Source organism: Astatotilapia calliptera, chromosome 14 (genome assembly GCF_900246225.1).
Source record: "Astatotilapia calliptera chromosome 14, fAstCal1.2, whole genome shotgun sequence".
In the NCBI taxonomy this organism is placed as follows: Eukaryota; Metazoa; Chordata; class Actinopteri; order Cichliformes; family Cichlidae; genus Astatotilapia; species Astatotilapia calliptera.
In genome coordinates this window covers 59,566-80,584 of record NC_039315.1, presented here as the reverse complement: position 1 = coordinate 80,584, position 21,019 = coordinate 59,566, and the positions used below count along the sequence as shown (strand labels likewise).

Here is a 21,019-nt window from a genome sequence, read left to right as displayed (position 1 = left end):
ACTCGCAGCTATTAACGGGAGATTGAGAGACCAGTGTCAGAGTGTTAAAAACAGCTTGAAATTCTCACGAGTTGTTTGCAAAAGAAAAATTACCATCATAATGCGGCTACCCCTTCGGCGCCAGCTGTGGGCTCAAGGCTGGAGCTGAACAAAACTCCCTGATAACGACTGTGTTGAGTCTGTTCCTTCCCATTCCATGCAAGGCCACCTGGGTTGGCTGGAAGACTGTTTACTTAGCCTGGCAGGGCGAAGGACACAGTCTTGTCACACCCCAGCCCAGGGAAAACTGGCGTGCAACATAAGGAAAATAAAAATAAGGAAAAATGCCCCCCCACTCCCTGCTCTTAAGGAGGACGAACCAACAAAAAACAGCTACCACGGATTTCACAACAGCCAGTCAGTTTATTGAGTCCCAAAAGGTAGCAAGCATCAGGGTGAGCATGGCCAAAACAACAAACAAAAACTCTAGAAATGAAATGCAGCTGGCTTACCTTCACAGAAAACCCCAAACGAAAATTATAGGTGTCTTACCTGCCTCCCTAACCAAAAACAGGAGAAAAGGTTCCCAAAGAAAAATGGCTTCTCACCCCTACAGCTACCGAGTAAAAACAGTATCGACAACTATTTACATCTATTTACAACAAACTATTTACAACACAGGGGGAGATCACGACCCATGACAAACTGAAACACAGGGCTTAAATACATAGAGGGAACAATCAGGGAATGGACAACAGGAGGGAAACACAGCTGGGGCAAATCAGAACTAACGAGACAAGGAAGCGTAACCTGAACACACTGAGATAAGACAGACCTTCAAAGTAAAACAGGAAACACATAACAGTCACGCCTAAAACAAAACACTGACAACATTGAATTGTAACAGTCTCAGCTGAACTATGGACACGCACACACATACACTTACACTGATAAGCACGCACTCATCCCCCTCCCTTTCCAAACGCCTTCGATGCTTGTTTCCTGTGGGGGAACACGGCGGGTCTGTGTGCCACGCTGGAATGGTAGCGCTGTGCAGGGCGGCTGCTGTGTTCGCTTCGGATTACTCCTCACCCCCCACCCAATCCTGTGGCTTGTCATGTCTTTCACAATGTTGTGCTGTGGACATTTATGTGCCCTGCATGTGGCGAATAAAGCTTTGATTGATTGATTGATTGATAATCAGACATCCTTCCACTTGCTGAGTTGAAAGTAGGGTGAGTTTGGTTTGTAAGCTCAGGCGTTCTTTGTACAGCGCCGGTCATGGTGATTGACCGTACTGCCTGTTGATGCTCATAATCTGGTCTGAAATAAGCCTCTGCTCCCATTGTGCACACTGTCTTTGAGATGCTGCCAATTAAATTATTTCTCCTCTCAGGAACGCCTTTAAAGCCTCCCATACCGTCCTGTTTGGCATACCAGGTGTTCCATTCTCACTAAGTAACGTTTTAATTTTACAAGAAATATTAAAGACAAATTGTTCATCTGTGAGCAACAATGGATCCAACCTGCAGATCTTTCTCACAAACTTACAGCCCAAAAACAACAACAACAAAAAAACATGAAAACCAACCCCACCCGAGAAATAAAATACAATAACATGCCACAACGTAAAGGGAACTAAAACAATACCAACCACCAATATTACCTCAGCAGGTTGCATTGAACAGCAACTGCCTAAGCCCCTGCTCGCTTCCCATACTAGCTAAGTACTCCCCCGTACCACTACCACGTACGCCTTGTACCTGCACCATTAAACGTTAACCCCTAAACTTAAAGCAGGGCCCATATTTAAAGGTGATGAAGAAGAGAAACAAAACACAACAAGACCAAAGCAACCACACAACAAACAAGTTTTCCTTAAAATGAACAGCAAAGAACACAATACTATACTAACGGCACGGCTGTACAGTATCAGTCAGATCGAGGGTGCTGCGCAGACCAGTCTGACCTATTATACTGGTGATTTAAGGTGAGTGCACTGACCGGCTACAATAGCCACCTCAAGATGGAGAGCGTTGGTCTTCCTCAAAGGATTAAATAAAGTGGGTAGCCTCATCAACTGACTCCGGTTGACGGTGTTAAGGTTCAAAGTTGAGGAAGGAGAGTACACACCACCCATGGTCCAGAGGATCTTTGGTCAAACAATGATTTTAATGAATACACGCGTGGGAAGACACTCTGTACGCAGACAGCCAGTAGTCCTCGACTTAATCAAAGCATGAACAGATATTTTATAGCATCAGGGTTTGATTTACTGACGCCCCTTCATGCGTCACAGATACATTTTATACATAGATCAGATCAACACCAGAATGACTTTTCACCCAGAAAATCATCTTCTATTTTCATGGCTGGCACTTCCTGTGTACCTTTCAGTTCTTATCCTATTCCTCTTTCTTGCCGAGACACCAAGAAACGGTTCCTCTTTTACCAAGACAATTTTGCAGTTACAGCCAAACATCTTCTAAATAAATCTAATTTAAAGTGTGTGTGTCACGACCTCACTCAGCCTCGATGTCACCTCTCGCACTTCTGACCTTTTACCAGACCAGAGGCTCACTGAGACTATGTGTATGTCTTCTACTAAATAAATGTTTTAACCAAGAACCTCTACTAAAACCTTAATATAAAATGATCTGATATATAAGTGTTTTGTAAGCATGTATTGCAATTCCTTCTATGGCTCCAAGTCACTTGCACAATAGATTGTCCGAACATCGCGCCGAACAAAGCTTCCGACCCCCAATTAATTGACCGAGCTCCAACTCTTTAATAAGCACAGATATGCATTGTGTATAAAATAGTCATAGCTGCTTAAGGCCTTCTTAAAGCTATCTGTTACATTGTTAAAGCCTCGTCTTAGCCTGCGGCTCAAAATAACTTCCTGCTTTCACTTCTGCATACAACTTCCTGTCAGCCTGCAACTCAGTCTTTCTGAAAGAGACACTGTTTAACCCCTGAATGCAATATAAACTCCAGATTATATTATTAATGCAATGGTACTGATGACAATTATTTAACAATAGCAGTAAAATAATTTCCCTTCTCGACAACGGTTATTTCCATCTGGAAGAGTAATCCGAAGTATGGCGGGGAAGAATAGGGAAGGTTGGAGGCCTCTCCTATACAACTCGGCCATAACATCCTTATACTGGGCTCGCTGATTTTCGAAGTCTGCGTTGTAGTCCATTTAGAACTGGAGCTTGTGTCCACAGTACTCAGTTTGCTGTGGACCCAGATCCACTGATTCCGGCAAACCCACCAGACGAATGTTTGGCCCTCTGCTTCTGCTCTCCAAGTCAGAAAGTTTAGTTTTGAAAAGTTTGTTCTCCCCCTCTCTCCCCCTTCACATTTAGTCCATCTTGTCCAGCTTACCATTAATTACATCAAGATGTAGGCTTAACATCTGCAGCTATGGCTGTTCTGTGCTGTTCAAGCAAGGCGACAAGCGCCGGGTTCAGGGCAGCACTAGCGCCACTCTCAGCAGCAGTTTTCTTCTCAGTTTGTCTTCTTACCTTGGACATCTTTTAAGTGTCATACTTATTAAAGGCCCCCAAACATACATGTCTAACAGCAAAGTGGGGATCAGGAAGTAAAATAATAAGAGTTAAGCAGGTGCTAGTAGCTGACACACCTTACCCCACTGCCAGAAAAATGAAATCCCCATAAGTAGTTGTCAATGCAGTGGAAACTCTCCTGAGTCATGGCTCGTGTTGGTAGCTCTCCACAAAACAGCATGTCTTCATGTAAACTGCTGTCCCAGCAATAATGTACAAAAGCCAGAAACAATGCACCATTCGTGACCAGTGTTGTTCAAATTACTAAAAAAAAATGTAATTAGTCACTTATTACTTCTCCAAAAAACCAATCCTGTTACATTACTGATTACTTATTTTCAAATGTAATTAGTAACTTATTACTCAGTTACTTTTTAAAAACATGATACACAACCTGAATATGTAATATAAAGCAACAGACCTTTCAGCCCAATTCTATTTTTTTCTCCATAATCCATCATATCAAACTGAATCTAATGAAAAAGTCTCTTCATAAACTTGTTTCATTAGTTTTAATCTTTTAACTTTATGCATCAAGCAAAATTAAATTATATGCAACAGTCTTTGACTTGAAGAAATTCTTTAACATTTAAACTTATTTTTTGCATATTCCAGCATATAAAATAAAATGTTTTGTGTTTACACTCTTTCAAATAGATGCAAGTAAAACACAGTCGAAAATAAATTAAATCAAAGATTCAGCAGCACTTCTATAGTCACCTGTTTAGCAGGAGTGGGGCGGGTGGAGGTTTGCCCACAGCAGTCATGTCAGTGGGGGCATCTGGGGGTTTCTCTGTGAGTGTCACATTCCCGTGGCAGCCCGCTCGCTGCACGCTCAGATTTGAAATTTAATTTTTCGCTGTAGAAAGAAGTTTTCTTCCCATGCAGAGTGCACTGCAGACGCTAATGTTTCTGTCACTTTTTACAGAATCAAACTCAAAGTAATGTGAGTACTTCCAAGCTTTAATCGCTGCATGGTTGTACTCTCTCCATCGCTCTATATTTTCCAATGTCACTTTTATCTTCATTTTTGTGTTTTGAGAACTTCTCCATATCTTTTAATAACTCCAAATGACAGGCAGAGTGTCTTCTTCTGCTTGCTTATTGAGGCTGATTAAACAACTCCCACCAAGTGGGCTTCATCCACTACTTTCAGGAACAAGCTGCACATACAAAATCTATCACACTGAAAACATGCTGCACATAAAAATATCAGCGCAAACACGGTCCTTCAGCTGATTTTACCTGTCTTGAAGTTTCTGTAAATGGCAGCATGAAGTTGGAGTGCTACAACTGTAAAAAACATCTCTCTCTCTCAAGACACACTGACACAATGTTCAGCAGACCTTTCTCTTCTCTTCATAGTTAAACTCCTTAAACATGAAGTCAGTGATGTTGCTTTCTGACTCACCTCCTCCTCCTGTCAGCATCATGGTGGGACTGACAGATGACCTCCCCATCCTGCTGGAAACCGGACTCGACTGTCCATCTCTGTCTTTACTGTCATGTCTGGACTTGCCATCTCCTACAGAGGCACAACAACATCAACTCAGTAAGTCCTGAAGAGTCAGTCAAAGTAAACTTTATCGTCATCTCTGCCATATACAGTACAGTATACAGGGAGTGCAGAATTATTAGGCAAGTTGTATTTTTGAGGAATAATGTTATTATTGAACAACAACCATGTTCTCAATGAACCCAAAAAACTCATTAATATCAAAGCTGAATGTTTTTGGAAGTAGTTTTTAGTTTGTTTTTAGTTTGAGCTATTTTAGGGGGATATCTGTGTGTGCAGGTGACTATTACTGTGCATAATTATTAGGCAACTTAACAAAAAACAAATATATACCCATTTCAATGATTTATTTTTACCAGTGAAACCAATATAACATCTCCACATTCACAAATATACATTTCTGACATTCAAAAACAAAACAAAAACAAATCAGCGACCAATATAGCCACCTTTCTTTGCAAGGACACTCAAAAGCCTGCCATCCATGGATTCTGTCAGTGTTTTGATCTGTTCACCATCAACATTGCGTGCAGCAGCAACCACAGCCTCCCAGACACTGTTCAGAGAGGTGTACTGTTTTCCCTCCTTGTAAATCTCACATTTGATGATGGACCACAGGTTCTCAATGGGGTTCAGATCAGGTGAACAAGGAGGCCATGTCATTAGTTTTTCTTCTTTTATACCCTTTCTTGCCAGCCACGCTGTGGAGTACTTGGACGCATGTGATGGAGCATTGTCCTGCATGAAAATCATGTTTTTCTTGAGGGATGCAGACTTCTTCCTGTACCACTGCTTGAAGAAGGTGTCTTCCAGAAACTGGCAGTAGGACTGGGAGTTGAGCTTGACTCCATCCTCAACCCGAAAAGGCCCCACAAGCTCATCTTTGATGATACCAGCCCAAACCAGTACTCCACCTCCACCTTGCTGGCATCTGAGTGGGACTGGAGCTCTCTGCCCTTTACCAATCCAGCCACGGGCCCATCCATCTGGCCCATCAAGACTCACTCTCATTTCATCAGTCCATAAAACCTTAGAAAAACCAGTCTTGAGATATTTCTTGGCCCAGTCTTGACGTTTCAGCTTGTGTGTCTTGTTCAGTGGTGGTCGTCTTTCAGCCTTTCTTACCTTGGCCATGTCTCTGAGTATTGCACACCTTGTGCTTTTGGCCACTCCAGTGATGTTGCAGCTCTGAAATATGGCCAAACTGGTGGCAAGTGGCATCTTGGCAGCTGCACGCTTGACTTTTCTCAGTTCATGGGCAGTTATTTTGCGCCTTGGTTTTTCCACACGCTTCTTGCGACCCTGTTGACTATTTTGAATGAAACGCTTGATTGTTCGATGATCACGCTTCAGAAGCTTTGCAATTTTGAGACTGCTGCATCCCTCTGCCAGATATCTCACTATTTTTGACTTTTCTGAGCCTGTCAAGTCCTTCTTTTGACCCATTTTGCCAAAGGAAAGGACGTTGCCTAACAATTATGCACACCTGATATAGGGTGTTGATGTCATTAGACCACACCCCTTCTCATTACAGAGATGCACATCACCTAATATGCTTAATTGGTAGTGGGCTTTCGAGCCTATACAGCTTGGAGTAAGACAACATGCATGAAGAGGATGATGTGGACAAAATACTCATTTGTTTAATAATTCTGCACTCCCTGTATAGAGAGACGAGATGATGAGGCTCCAGTTCATTCAGTGCAAAATAACAACAATAAATATAGGAAGAGTAAGACATAAATATGCACTTCAAGACTAAGGTAAGGGGAGATATACACTTTGCAGTTGTATGTTGTTTGTTGGTATTTGTCTACAGCAGCAAAAGAAGCTGCAGAGGAAGTAAAGAAACACTCAGTTCCTGTGACATCAGACCTTGACCCATTAAACCTATTATCAAACCAAACCATGCAGCTTATCAATTTGCAGTCCACTTCTTCTTATACACAATATACTATGCAATATATTCCACCCCTGCCTAAAGACAGTCATATTTATTCTGCCAATGAACATTCAGATAGTTGCTGTGAAAGATGAGTGCATCTGACCTGCTCTTTCGTTTATGGCATGTAGTCTGTTTTATCTCAAGAAATAACTCTGTGATCTTTTTGTTGTCCATGTTAAGACGTACTTTCACCATAGCAGACCCACGTCCATCTTTACAAAGGAGTTGAGTGTCAGAGCACTTGGAATCTCTGAGCACCACATTTCAAATGTCCCAGAGGTGTAAGTTAAAGGGGGACGGAGCGACTGCAGGTGCAGTGTCTGTGGTGCTTCAGCATCTGGATAGCGGTATAGAAGAGGAGCAAGCATAAAGGGAGTAACTTTTTTTTAAGTGTCAGGTAATTTCAAATGCTATGTTTTTATGAGTTTAACAAATATCTGCAAACACACAAACTGTTTGTGTGCAGTCTTTGCAGTGAGTTGCTAGCTAAAGATATAGCTGCTGCATTTCCAGGAAGAGAAAAAAATGAGAGCTAACTCAGAAATGATAGTAAAGCTAAGAGCTTTTCAGGGGCATTAGATGAACTGTAATTTAAAAATTAAATGTAATTGTCTTGATGCTCAATTATCCAAGTGAGGAACTCCCACAGAGTTGATTCTGTTCATCTGGACGTTTCAGTAGGAGAAACGGTTCATCAGGATCAGGTGACTGCAGGTTCAAACCTTATAAACAGGACATTTGTACAATGACTGAAACTAGCACCACTTACTGAACAATGGGCTTGGAGGTCTGTTCTGCCTTGAGTTTAGTGCCCCCTACTGGGCCTTGTAAATTGTTGTTAATGTGCATGCACTTTGACCAAGAACAAGAAGTCAGCCATGTTAGTTGGGGTAAATGGCCTGTAGTTATATAGCGCTTTACTAGTCCCTAAGGACCCCAAAGCACTTTACATATCCAGTCATCCACCCACTGGTGATGGCAAGCTACATTGTAGCCACAGCCACCCTGGGGCGCACTGACAGAGGCGAGGCTGCCGGACACTGGCGCCACCGGGCCCTCTGACCACCACCAGTAGGCAACGGGTGAAGTGTCTTGCCCAAGGACACAACGACCGAGACTGTCCGAGCCAGGGCTCGAACCGGCAACCTTCCAATTACAAGGCGAACTCCCAACTCTTGAGCCACGATCGCCCCGATAGACTCCATGCGACGATGTGTTGCACTGCATGAGGCAAATGGTGGTCACACCAGATACTGACCGGTTCTGGGTCCCCAGACCCCCAATAGCGCAAAAAACTGCACATTCCAGGGTGGCCTTTTGTTGTGGGCAGTCTGAGGTACACCTGTGCACTACTCATGATGTCAGATCAGCATCCTGATGTGGCACACCTGTGAGGTGGGATGGATTATCTCAATATAGCAGATGTGCCCACTACCACACATTTGGACTGATTTGTGACCACTGTTTGGGAGGGATGGTTATATTGTGTATCTGGAATGAATTTTAGGTCTCTACGTCCATCCCATGGGGAATGGGAGCAAAAACAAAAGTGTTGCGTTTATATTTTTGTTCAGTGTAAGTTGAAGGGTTCCTGTAATTGTCTGCTGCAATCCTCTTTCTTGTTTATGCCTTCAAAAGCATTGTCTTTTCACTGTGATGCAATGGTGTATGGTAGTGCAATGTAAAATAAGTCACCTGGAGCTTGGATGCTATATCCTGACTCCCGTATCCTTTTGAATGGAGTTTGGCTGGCTGCTGAATTGTGTACATACGCACATATGCACACACACAAGGAGAGCAGTACAGTGAAAAGACGAATACCCAGATGGCTAAACTATACTATTGCAGCAGATTGCAGAGAACATGGACAAAAAATGTAGGAGAAGCCCTTCTGTCACGGCAGGGTGCGCCGGATTGGTTTGACTTCAGGACCCAGATGCAGATGCAGAGAGAAAGGCGTTGCAGGAGACGTGACGTGTTTTTAACCAAAAGCGAGCTTTATTTAGCTGGCTGCAGACAAAACATGAAACTAAGAAAACAAAGAGGAATGTGAACACTGTGTAACTAAAAGACTATGAAACTCAGTGAAAAAACTATGAAGAAACCATGAACACTGAGTAACTATCAAACATAGTGAAGACAAAAACCTATGACACTCTATGACTGAGAGATGACAGACAACACGACGCTGAACACAGGAATATGAAATGCCGTAAGGGACATTATTGCTGAAACGCTCTCACACACACTACTGAAATTTTAGCTCTCACACACACTACTGAAACGCTCTCACACACACTACTGAAATGCTCTCACACACACAACTGAAACGCTCTCACACACACAACTGAAACGCTCTCACACACACTACTGAAATGCTCTCACACACACAACTGAAACGCTCTCACACACACTACTGAAACGCTCTCACACACACTACTGAAACGCTCTCACACACACTACTGAAACGCTCTCACACACACAACTGAAACGCTCTCACACACACTACTGAAACGCTCTCACACACACTACTGAAATGCTCTCACACACACAACTGAAACGCTCTCACACACACTACTGAAATGCTCTCACACACACTACTGAAACGCTCTCACACACACTACTGAAACGCTCTCACACACACTACTGAAACGCTCTCACACACACAACTGAAACGCTCTCACACACACAACTGAAACGCTCTCACACACACTACTGAAATGCTCTCACACACACAACTGAAACGCTCTCACACACACTACTGAAACGCTCTCACACACACTACTGAAACGCTCTCACACACACTACTGAAATGCTCTCACACACACAACTGAAACGCTCTCACACACACTACTGAAACGCTCTCACACACACTACTGAAATTTTAGCTCTCACACACACTACTGAAACGCTCTCACACACACTACTGAAATGCTCTCATACACACTACTGAAACGCTCTCACACACACTACTGAAACGCTCTCTCACACACACTACTGAAATGCTCTCACACACACTACTGAAACAACTGAAACGCTCTCACACACACACACACTACTGAAATGCTCTCACACACACACAACTGAAACGCTCTCACACACACACAACTGAAACGCTCTCACACACACTACTGAAATGCTCTCACACACACACAACTGAAACGCTCTCACACACACACAACTGAAACGCTCTCACACACACACTACTGAAACGCTCTCACACACACTACTGAAACTCTCTCACACACACTACTGAAACGCTCTCACACACACTACTGAAATGCTCTCATACACACTACTGAAATGCTCTCACACACACTACTGAAACGCTCTCACACACACACTACTGAAACGCTCTCACACACACTACTGAAACGCTCTCACACACACTACTGAAATGCTCTCATACACACTACTGAAATGCTCTCACACACACAACTGAAACTCTCACACACACTACTGAAATGCTCTCATACACACTACTGAAATGCTCTCACACACACAACTGAAACTCTCACACACACAACTGAAACGCTCTCACACACACTACTGAAATGCTCTCACACACACACTACTGAAACGCTCTCACACACACAACTGAAACTCTCTCACACACACTACTGAAACTCTCTCACACACACAACTGAAATGCTCTCACACACACAACTGAAATGCTCTCACACACACTACTGAAACTCTCTCACACACACAACTGAAACTCTCTCACACACACAACTGAAACGCTCTCACACACACTACTGAAATGCTCTCACACACACAACTGAAATGCTCTTACACACACTACTGAAACGCTCTCACACACACTACTGAAACTCTCTCACACACACAACTGAAATGCTCTCACACACACTACTGAAATGCTCTCACACACACTACTGAAATGCTCTCACACACACAACTGAAATGCTCTCACACACACTACTGAAACTCTCTCACACACACTACTGAAACTCTCTCACACACACAACTGAAACTCTCTCACACACACAACTGAAACTCTCTCACACACACAACTGAAACGCTCTCACACACACTACTGAAACTCTCTCACACACACAACTGAAACGCTCTCACACACACAACTGAAATGCGCTCACACACACACAACTGAAACGCTCTCACACACACACTACTGAAATGCTCTCACACACACAACTGAAACGCTCTCACACACACTACTGAAATGCTCTCACACACACACAACTGAAACGCTCTCACACACACACAACTGAAATGCTCTCACACACACACACTACTGAAACTCTCTCACAAACACAACTGAAACGCTCTCACACACACAACTGAAATGCTCTCACACACACAACTGAAACGCTCTCACACACACAACTGAAACGCTCTCACACACACACTACTGAAATGCTCTCACACACACAACTGAAATGCTCTCACACACACAACTGAAATGCTCTCACACACACAACTGAAATGCTCTCACACACACAACTGAAACGCTCTCACACACACTACTGAAACTCTCTCACACACACAACTGAAACGCTCTCACACACACACAACTGAAATGCTCTCACACACACAACTGAAACGCTCTCACACACACAACTGAAACGCTCTCACACACACACTACTGAAATGCTCTCACACACACAACTGAAACGCTCTCACACACACTACTGAAATGCTCTCACACACACACAACTGAAACGCTCTCACACACACACAACTGAAACGCTCTCACACACACTACTGAAATGCTCTCACACACACAACTGAACCTCTCTCACACACACTACTGAAAAGCTCTCACACACACAATTGAAATGCTCTCACACACACAGCTGAAACTCTCTCACACACACTACTGAAACGCTCTCACACACACAACTGAAACGCTCTCACACACACAACTGAAACGCTCTCACACACACAACTGAAACGCTCTCACACACACAACTGAAACTCTCTCACACACACTACTGAAACGCTCTCACACACACAACTGAAACGCTCTCACACACACAACTGAAAAACCAAGGCGTTTCAGTTGAACAGGAAGTTAATTCTTGACAAGGAAACTGAAGGAAAAAGTGGTAGATTTCAAACAAACCACTACACAGATGTCTACTCAGCAACCTGCTAGTTAGGGGTGGGTTTTTATAATCGATTTATTGATTAAAATCGATTCTGGCTTGGATAACGTGAAATCGATTCATTAAAATCATGAATTGATTTTTTAATAGAAATTTATTTTGCCCGAAATGCCAGAATCTCAGGTGAAACCTCACAAAATTTCAACAACCACCAAACAGCTAAGACAGTAAATGAGAGCAGGAACACGGCTTCTGCACAAAGACGTAAACACAAAGCGCGGACCCGCGGATCAGAATCAGTGAGATGTCGTCTTTCTCACCCGACGGCACAGACACGGTCAAGGCTGAAAGCCGACAGCTCACTGATTCTGATCTGTCGGTGGATCCGCGCTTTGTTTTCATGCTGGTTTTGCACAGATTCTAAAGCTTTTAGTTTTATCTCTCTCCTAACAATATTGACTGAACCAGCAGCAAAAGAAGATCCAAACTGCGCTTCACTGATCCACCTCAAAGCCAAATCTCTTTTTTTAGAAATTCTGCCACAGGATTAATTTTGTTTAAAGTGTGTTTCTTTAACTTTAGGTAGAATAGGCTATTTCATAAATTTTTAGTATGCTTTATCCAGTGTATATGAAATAACTAAATTAGAACCATGCCATGTCACCATTCTGTTGTAACTATGAAATATTTTGTCTTTGAAGAAACTACTAACAAATTTCTTATTGCATTTTTATCAAACAGCTGACATTGCCCTGGCAATAAATTTGGGAGCACTGATGAGAAATTATTGTATATCATAAAAATTTTAATCAAATGAAGCAGAGGCAGTGGGACCAGTTCACAAAATTTGTTATATTCTCTTTGAGAACAGTTTAGACAATATTTTTCTGAAAGGTCTGTGTAACTTAGAATGACACCGTTATCATCCAACAAATCTGTTATGAATATAATCTTTTTGTTCAAACCAGTCACTCTTGAAAATTGATTTTTGATTAAGTGTTATTACCCTATTATTCCATAAGGTTGAATTATGGGGAGACGTTGTGGGTAAATCTCATTTTCCCAAAAATGCAAAGTCTGTTTTGGAAAGTTTGATATCTTTATGGGGATTATATTTACCGCAAAATCACATTTCAAAATAAATTCTAATCCTGTATACTATTTTATTAAACAAGGATCATGGGATGTGGAGCTAAGTAGAGTCTGGCTGTGACAGACAAGATTTTAACCATTTAATTCTAAGGGTGCCAACCATAAATTCTAATTCTGGAGTTTTGATACCACCTTTATTGTATTCCTTCACAGGCTGATATCTTTCTATGTAATGGGTTTTATTCCTCCACAAAAATTTGAAAATAACTGTGTTAGCCTTATTAATGCTTTTAGAGGAGATATATAGAGAGTGACAAGGATAAATCAATTTGGAGATGCCTTCAGCTTTAGATAGAATGTTTCTGCCAAAAATAGCGAGGTCTCTGATTAGCCAGTGGCTAAGTGATTTCTTCATCTCCATGATACAGTTAGAAATATTGGTGTCTTTTCTGCTAATTTTTTTTTTTTTTTTTTTTTTTTAGATATTATTAGCCCTATATATTTAACTTTAGATTCAACTCTAACCAAAGCTATTGAGGAGTCAGAGCTTGTATGAATCGGGAGAAGTTCACATTTTTTGATACTGAGAGATAAACGAAAAGCTTTAGTTTTCTCTACCATGTATTTATCTTTTAAAAAAAATAGATGTATCATCTGTGAATTGACTTATTTTGAAGTCTTTATTAAAAATTGATATTCCTTGTATGTCGTTAGAATTTTTGATTAATAGTGTTAACAACTGAGTTGCCAATATAAAAAGCTTAGGGGAAACAAGACATACTTGCCGAATTCCCTGTTGCACCTTGAATCCATTCCTTGATTCAAGGAAGCTAAAAATATTGTTAAGTAATGCGGCTGCTTCACTTAGGCTACAAGCACAGCCGTCCCCAACCCCCAGGTCCTGGACCAGTACCGGTCTGTGAGTCGTTTGGTACCGGGTCGCAAGAGTTGAGGCTTGAGTTTGAAATTTATGGTTTTCATGGTATTATCGTTTATTTTTATTTTTATATCGTTTATGTGGCGCAAAAAAGGTTGGGGACTGCTGTACTAGCAAGGTTGCTGAGTAGACATCCTTATAGTGTTTTGAAATATACCACTTTTTCCATCAGTTTCCTTGTCAGGAAACAACTTCCTGTTCAGCGGAAATGCCACTGGTTTCAGTGGAGTGCGTGAGTGTATTTCAGTAGTGTGTGTGAGAGCATTTCAGTAATAATGTCCCTTATGGCACCTCATACAGGAAGACTGAGGACTTAAATACACACATGAGGTGATCAGGGGAAGTGGAGACACATGAGGACACAGCTGACTAGAATCAAACATAGTGACAACACAGGGGAGAGAAAAACTAACCACATGAACCCAGAACATGCAATCTACTTCAAAATAAAACAAGAAACTAGACATGACAACACTTAGCTCACAGATCTAAAACACATGATAAATTAGACAAGAATCCAAACATTGAAACCAAGGAAACAATAAATAATGACTGCCTTTAACCTAAACTAAATAGGACTAACACGTGATCACAAAGCTAACATGAGAAGATACAAAAATAAACTCAGAGCGCTGGGTCAGAGGCCCAGGTTGTGACACATTCACTGAAGGAATCGCTGAGCATTAAAGATGAAGCAGTTAAAGATTAAACTTCCCGGTGTTCTAGTTCTACACGCTCATCAAAATCATCTGCGGGTGTTGAGGCAGCACGAGCAAGACCGTTAGTAGAAGCTGCAAAAGCACGTGCAACATTTACAGAAAGGGAAATTGCTATCAAAGTCGACAAAGCAAGATTGGAGGCTAATTTAGATGCCCTGCATCTGGAAAAGAGGCTCCAGCTGCCATTGCCCAGACAGAGATATTGGAGGCATCAGCAGAACATCTGGGTGAGGAGCGTTGCAGTAAGAAAAGCCACTCAGCAAAACTTTGAATGAACGTGTAAGTGAATATGGTAGGGACCAGGCCACACGTCTTAGTCAACAATCTGAAACGACGTTACACTTGGCACATGACCAGAACCCAGAGCACCCCACCTGCTTTACGACGCAATGTTCTCAAAACACCTGGAAGGAGGAGGACAATGAAAGTATTAAACAGCATTCCTACTCTCCGCAACTGGATGCCGAAGAACAACTTACCTGTCCAACTACAAGACAAACGTCTCCCCATATTAAAAAACAGGCAACCCTGCAGGAACCATATAGTGACAAATGTCAGGAAAGGGCAAGGTCTGTCACTCCGCGATATGCAGCTAGTCCACCGACGAAGAGTGTGCATCCAGAGTCTGCAGGTATGATGGACATGGCATTGACAAGTATTTAGCACAGAAAGAGCTTGTGAGTACTGGTTTGTAAAAATTTGATGACTGTCCAGAAACCCACAGAGCATGGAGGTCATCTTTCCTTAACACAATAAAGGATTTAGACCTTACAGCCATTGAAGAGTTGAACTTGCTGTTGAAATGGCTTGGGAAAGAGTCGTCAGAGTATGTGAGGCATATGAGGGCAGTTCAGGTAGGCAACCCAGCCTTAAAGCAACCTTAAACATGACTTGGGACAGGTTGGATGAATGTTACGGTGCCCCTGAGGTCATAGGAAGTTCTTTGTTTGAGAAACTGGACAGCTTTCCTAAAATCTCAAAGAAGGACAATCGTAAGTTAAGAGAACTTGGTGATCTTGGTCTAATGGAGCTACTATCAGCTAAGGAGGATGGCTATCTTTACCTGGACACCGCTCATGGCATTGGCCCCAATGTAGAAAAGCTGCCATCACATTCACACACTGTGTGTGTGAATGTGTGTGTGAATGGTTGGATGACTGGATGTGTAAAGCACTTTGGGGTCCTTAGGGACTAGTAAAAGCACTATACAAATACAGGCCATTTACCATTTACAACGTGCAGGACAAATGGGTTTCTCAAGGATCCAAGTATAAGGAAGAGTATCATACATCCTATCCTCCCTTCTCTTTACTCAGTTTATCTGCCACCAAGCTAAAACAGGGAACGATCCCAGCTTTGCACTTCCAAGCAACTATTCTCCCAAGCTAGAGAGGCCTTCTTAAAGCTTGCAACATTCAGGAAACCAGTTTTAGTGCAAAAGACTACTGTCTCTTCAGCTGCAGATCCGAAGGTAACGGCTAAAGATGAACCAGATAAATATTGTCCCATCCATAACCCACATAGCAAAACTGGTATGGCCCAGATCTGGCCCATACAATGTGCTTAAACATGGCCCACATACCGTAAAGAATGACGGCCCTTTGGTGGCCCAGATCTGGTTTGCCAGAGGTGGCCCACACATGGGCCAATGCAAGGCCAGTTTCAGACACATTGCTGGCCTTGTGCTGGCCCAGAACAGTTTCAACTCTGGCCCCAGATGTCAGCCTAATGTATACCTTAATCAAGCCATGTAATAACAACATGTGCTGGAACATAATAGTGCAAAAGCAACGTGACAAAACTCTGTTCAGACAGTGAATGGACTGATTCTTATATAGCACTTTCCTACTCTCCTGGATTATTCAAAGTGCTCTATACAACATGCCACATTCACCCAATCACACAATTGCTCTAAATTGAGTGCTTCCTAACTACATTGACATGCAGACTGGAAGAGCCAGTAACTTTTGCACTGTCCACTCCTGCTGTGACAAAACAAATTTCCCACGTGTGGGACTAATAAAGGTTATCTTATCTTATCTTATCTTATCTTATCTTATCTTATCTTAAACATGAGTAAACCCTCACTAGGTTTTGGATAAAGTGTACACTCACAGACCTGTCAAACCTGCATTTGAAACGTTGGCTACCATAGAAGTATAGTATTGCAACATGGCATTTGGGTCTTCTAACAACAATAGGAAGATATAAACCTAAATAGTGCCATCATTGCCAGACTTGGCCCACATCTGGTTGACACACACCCTGCCATGACACCAGTCAGTCAGAAGTGCCAGCTTGATGCCAGACCCGCCCCCAGACCTGTTTTCTATGAGCCTGGGCCACATACACCAAATCATAATCGGACCAGATATGGCATGCCATCACAAAAACAGTCCCATCTATGCCAGGCCTGGCCCATATCTGGATGACATACCACTTACCATGCCAGAAGTCAGCCAGCAGTGCCAGCTTGACACCAGATCTGGCCCAAACCTGTCTGCTATGTAGGAACAAGCCTCACCCACCGAGGAAATGCTGTGGCTTTAGATTCAAAACTATTGAGTAACAAAGCCTACTTAAAAGAGCAAGGGATTTGTTTCAGATGCTGGTCATCATCCACACATCTTGCCCTCACCTGCAAAGCTACATTAAAATGTGATGAGTGCAACAGTGACAGCCACAATAAAGCATTATATCCTGGTCCACCACTATGGATAAACAAGTCCTTAGACACTCCAGCAGAGGACAGCGGGGAGGAAGGAAAGCAGGATGCCTTATCATCGCCTGCTGTGAGCTTCCTGTGCACCTGGATACTTCTCCCTGTCAATCTTTACTTGACTGTCTCAGTGACGTTAAACTGTGGATGGCAAATAACTTTTTTAATTTTAATGACCATAAAACGGAAGCAATTTTATGTGGCCCGCATCGCTGTATTGTTTCTCCAGATGCTGATTTTGGTGTTTTGGCCTCTCATCTGAAATGTTCAATTGTAAATCTTGGTGTGAATTTTGATTCCGAACTTACCTTTGATGGTCATGTAAACGGGGTGGTAAAATTGGCTTTTAATCAGATGCCTATCAAAGGTCAAGCCTTTTTTTTAGGATTTAAATATATATTCTTAGTGCTTATTTGCTGATTATTTTGTTTTATGTATTTTAATAAGAGAGGGCCAACTTTGAGTATAAACTAGGTCGCAGGCTGACAGGAAACTGCATGCTTTTGCAGAGCACAGGAGGTGCAGACAGAAATTTGTCACGGTTGTGGGTCAGTTTGACCCAGTATTTTGAGTTGTCATGTTTTTGCAGGTTTATTTTTGTTCCAAAGACATGCAGCTTGTGGGGATAGGTTAATTGGATAATACAAATTGCCACTAGGTGTGAATGTGAGTGTGAATGTGAGTGTGAATGGTTGTCTGTCCTTGTGTGTTGGCCCTGCGACAGACTGGCGACCTGTCCAGGGTGTACCCTGCCTCTCGCCCTATGACAGCTGGGATGGGCTCCAGCGCCCCCCGCGACCCTGAAAAGGATAAGCGGAAGCGAATGGATGGATGGATGGATGGATAGTTTAGTTCCATGTGTCATTTTCTGTCTCTCTCTCTCTGTCGAGTCTGCGTCTTAGTGGGATGGTTTCTTGTTCCTGTTTTATTGTGAAGGTCTGCGTCTCATGTGAGTGTGTTCAGTTTTACCTCTGTCTCGTCTTGTTGATTATTCCCAGCTGTGTCCACCACCTGTGTGTAATTCCCCTGTGTTTCTCTGTGTATTTAAGTCGTGTCCTCTGTCATTGTAGTTGCTGGTCCATCTGTGTATCCACCATGTCTCACCCGTGTGTTCTCCCTGCTGTCCATCTCCTCTGCTCGTTCTCATTCTTGTCCAGGTTTGTGCTCTGTAGTTTAGTTGTTTCCAGTCTAGTTTAGTTCGTGCTCCATTTGCTGTTTGTCCATATTTATTTCGTGTTCAATAAACCACCTTCATTTCTCCACTACTGCCTGCGATTGGATCCTCATTTATTATTTTCACACGGCTCTCCTCACCCGCCGTGACAAAAGTGAAACTAAGCAGAGTGCACTCCAGAGTTGTTTTTATCGAAACTTAGCGTGTGTAGCCGAACTATATATACACCTTGTGATTTTGTCAGAGCTGTGGATGCGTGCTCGTCTCCGCAGTTCTTCATTTCCGGAAATGTAAAATAAAGATCATTTTTTGAGTTTTGACCACTCTGGGTCTAGTCTTTCTTTGCTGCCAAAAGAATTCAAAAGAACGTAATTTCCAAACACAATTTGGAGACTGTTATTCATGCCTTTATTACCTCATGCTTTGCCTATTACGATTCCCTTTTAATTGGGGTTGGGTTGTGATCCGTGTGGTCGCTGAACAACGGTTCACCCCTGAGGAAAAAGGTACCTTTGTCCTACCAGCTGTTGAAGAAAAGGAAATGGAGGAGTCACGGAGCCGTGGGTTTCAGCCACCACTGAGACCATCGACTTTGAGGGGACTCCTGCAGATGGGTGAGTTGTAGCTAACTTGTATACAGTCATGGAGAGTGTTTGTCTGGCCGAGGGGGGGAACGCTGGCCGACTCTGGAGTTCGAGTCTCCGGAGGGAAAATCCTGGTGGTTTGAGACCCCAGGCCTGTGTTCGGGTTTTTGTCCAGCACAGGGACGGTAATTAAAATCCACCGTCGGGAAAAATCCTGGTGGTTTGAGACCCCAGGCTTGTGTTCGGGTTTTTGTCCAGCACAGGGACGGTAATTAAAATCCACCGTCGGGAAAAATCCTGGTGGTTTGAGACCCCAGGCTTGTGTTCGGGTTTTTGTCCAGCACAGGGACAGTAATTAAAATCCACCGTCGGGAAAAATCCTGGTGGTTTGAGACCCCAGGCTTGTGTTCGGGTTTTTGTCCAGCACAGGGACGGTAATTAAAATCCACAGTCGGGAAAAATCCTGGTGGTTTGAGACCCCAGGCCTGTGTTCGGGTTTTTGTCCAGCACAGGGACGGTAATTAAAATCCACCGTCGGAAAAAATCCTGGTGGTTTGAGACCCCAGGCTTGTGTTCAGGTTTTTGTCCAGCACAGGGACGGTAATTAAAATCCACCGTCGGGAAAAATCCTGGTGGTTTGAGACCCCAGGCTTGTGTTGGGAACGGCTCATCACAAGGACAGTGGCTCGAGCACGCAGTTGGGGAGAAGCCGGCCCAGGCCTGTGTTCGGTCCACAGGGACGGCGGTTCGAGTACACTGTTGGGAAATCATTCCTATGTGCAGTGACGGTATTTTAGCACTTTTCTGCCGGTAAGGGAAGAAGGCCATTGCAGAGGACGCTCTGAATGTAAAGGGAAACTGGATCCAGTAAAGCGGCAGGCTTCCACCAGGCGGCCAGGCACAAAACTCAATGCGTGACTGTATGGTAAGAACTGAGTAAAGATTAGATTAGATAGAACTTTATTAATCCCTCGGGTGGGTTCCTCTGGGAAATTCGATTTCCAAAAAAGCACAGCACCGACAGAAGTTACAGAGTTACAGAATATTATATAAAAAACACCCAGCACGCCCCTGCGGGCGGTTTATCCTTCAAGCTCGGGTCCTCTACCAGAGGCCTGGGAGCTTGAGGGTCCTGCGCAGTATCTTAGCTGTTCCCAGGACTGCGCTCTTCTGGACAGAGATCTCCGATGTTGTTCCCGGGATCTGCTGGAGCCACTCGCCTATCTTGGGAGTCACCGCACCTAGTGCTCCGATTACCACGGGGACCACCGTTACCTTCACCCTCCACATCCTCTCGAGCTCTTCTCTGAGCCCTTGGTATTTCTCCAGCTTCTCGTGTTCCTTCTTCCTGATATTGCTGTCATTGGGAACCGCTACATCGATCACTACGGCCGTCTTCTTCTGTTTGTCTACCACCACTATGTCCGGTTGGTTAGCCACCACCATTTTGTCCGTCTGTATCTGGAAGTCCCACAGGATCTTAGCTCGGTCATTCTCCACCACCCTTGGGGGCATCTCCCATTTTGACCTCGGGACTTCCAGGTTATACTCGGCACAGATGTTCCTGTACACTATGCCGGCCACTTGGTTATGGCATTCCATGTATGCCTTGCCTGCTAGCATCTTGCACCCTGCTGTTATGTGCTGGATTGTCTCTGGGGCATCTTTACACAGCCTGCACCTGGG

General features: G+C 43.3%; 1 protein-coding gene across 3 annotated transcripts in view; it reads right to left on the bottom strand.

Moving 5' to 3' along the window:
* Positions 1-21,019, bottom strand: part of nyap2a (neuronal tyrosine-phosphorylated phosphoinositide-3-kinase adaptor 2a) — a 77,325-nt gene that overhangs the window by 22,773 nt on the left and 33,533 nt on the right. For all 3 annotated transcript variants that reach the window (XM_026191738.1, XM_026191740.1, XM_026191739.1), the window contains exon 6: positions 4,969-5,082. In XM_026191738.1, the coding sequence (XP_026047523.1) occupies positions 4,969-5,082 (114 nt within the window). The remainder of the gene's footprint in view (positions 1-4,968; positions 5,083-21,019) is intronic.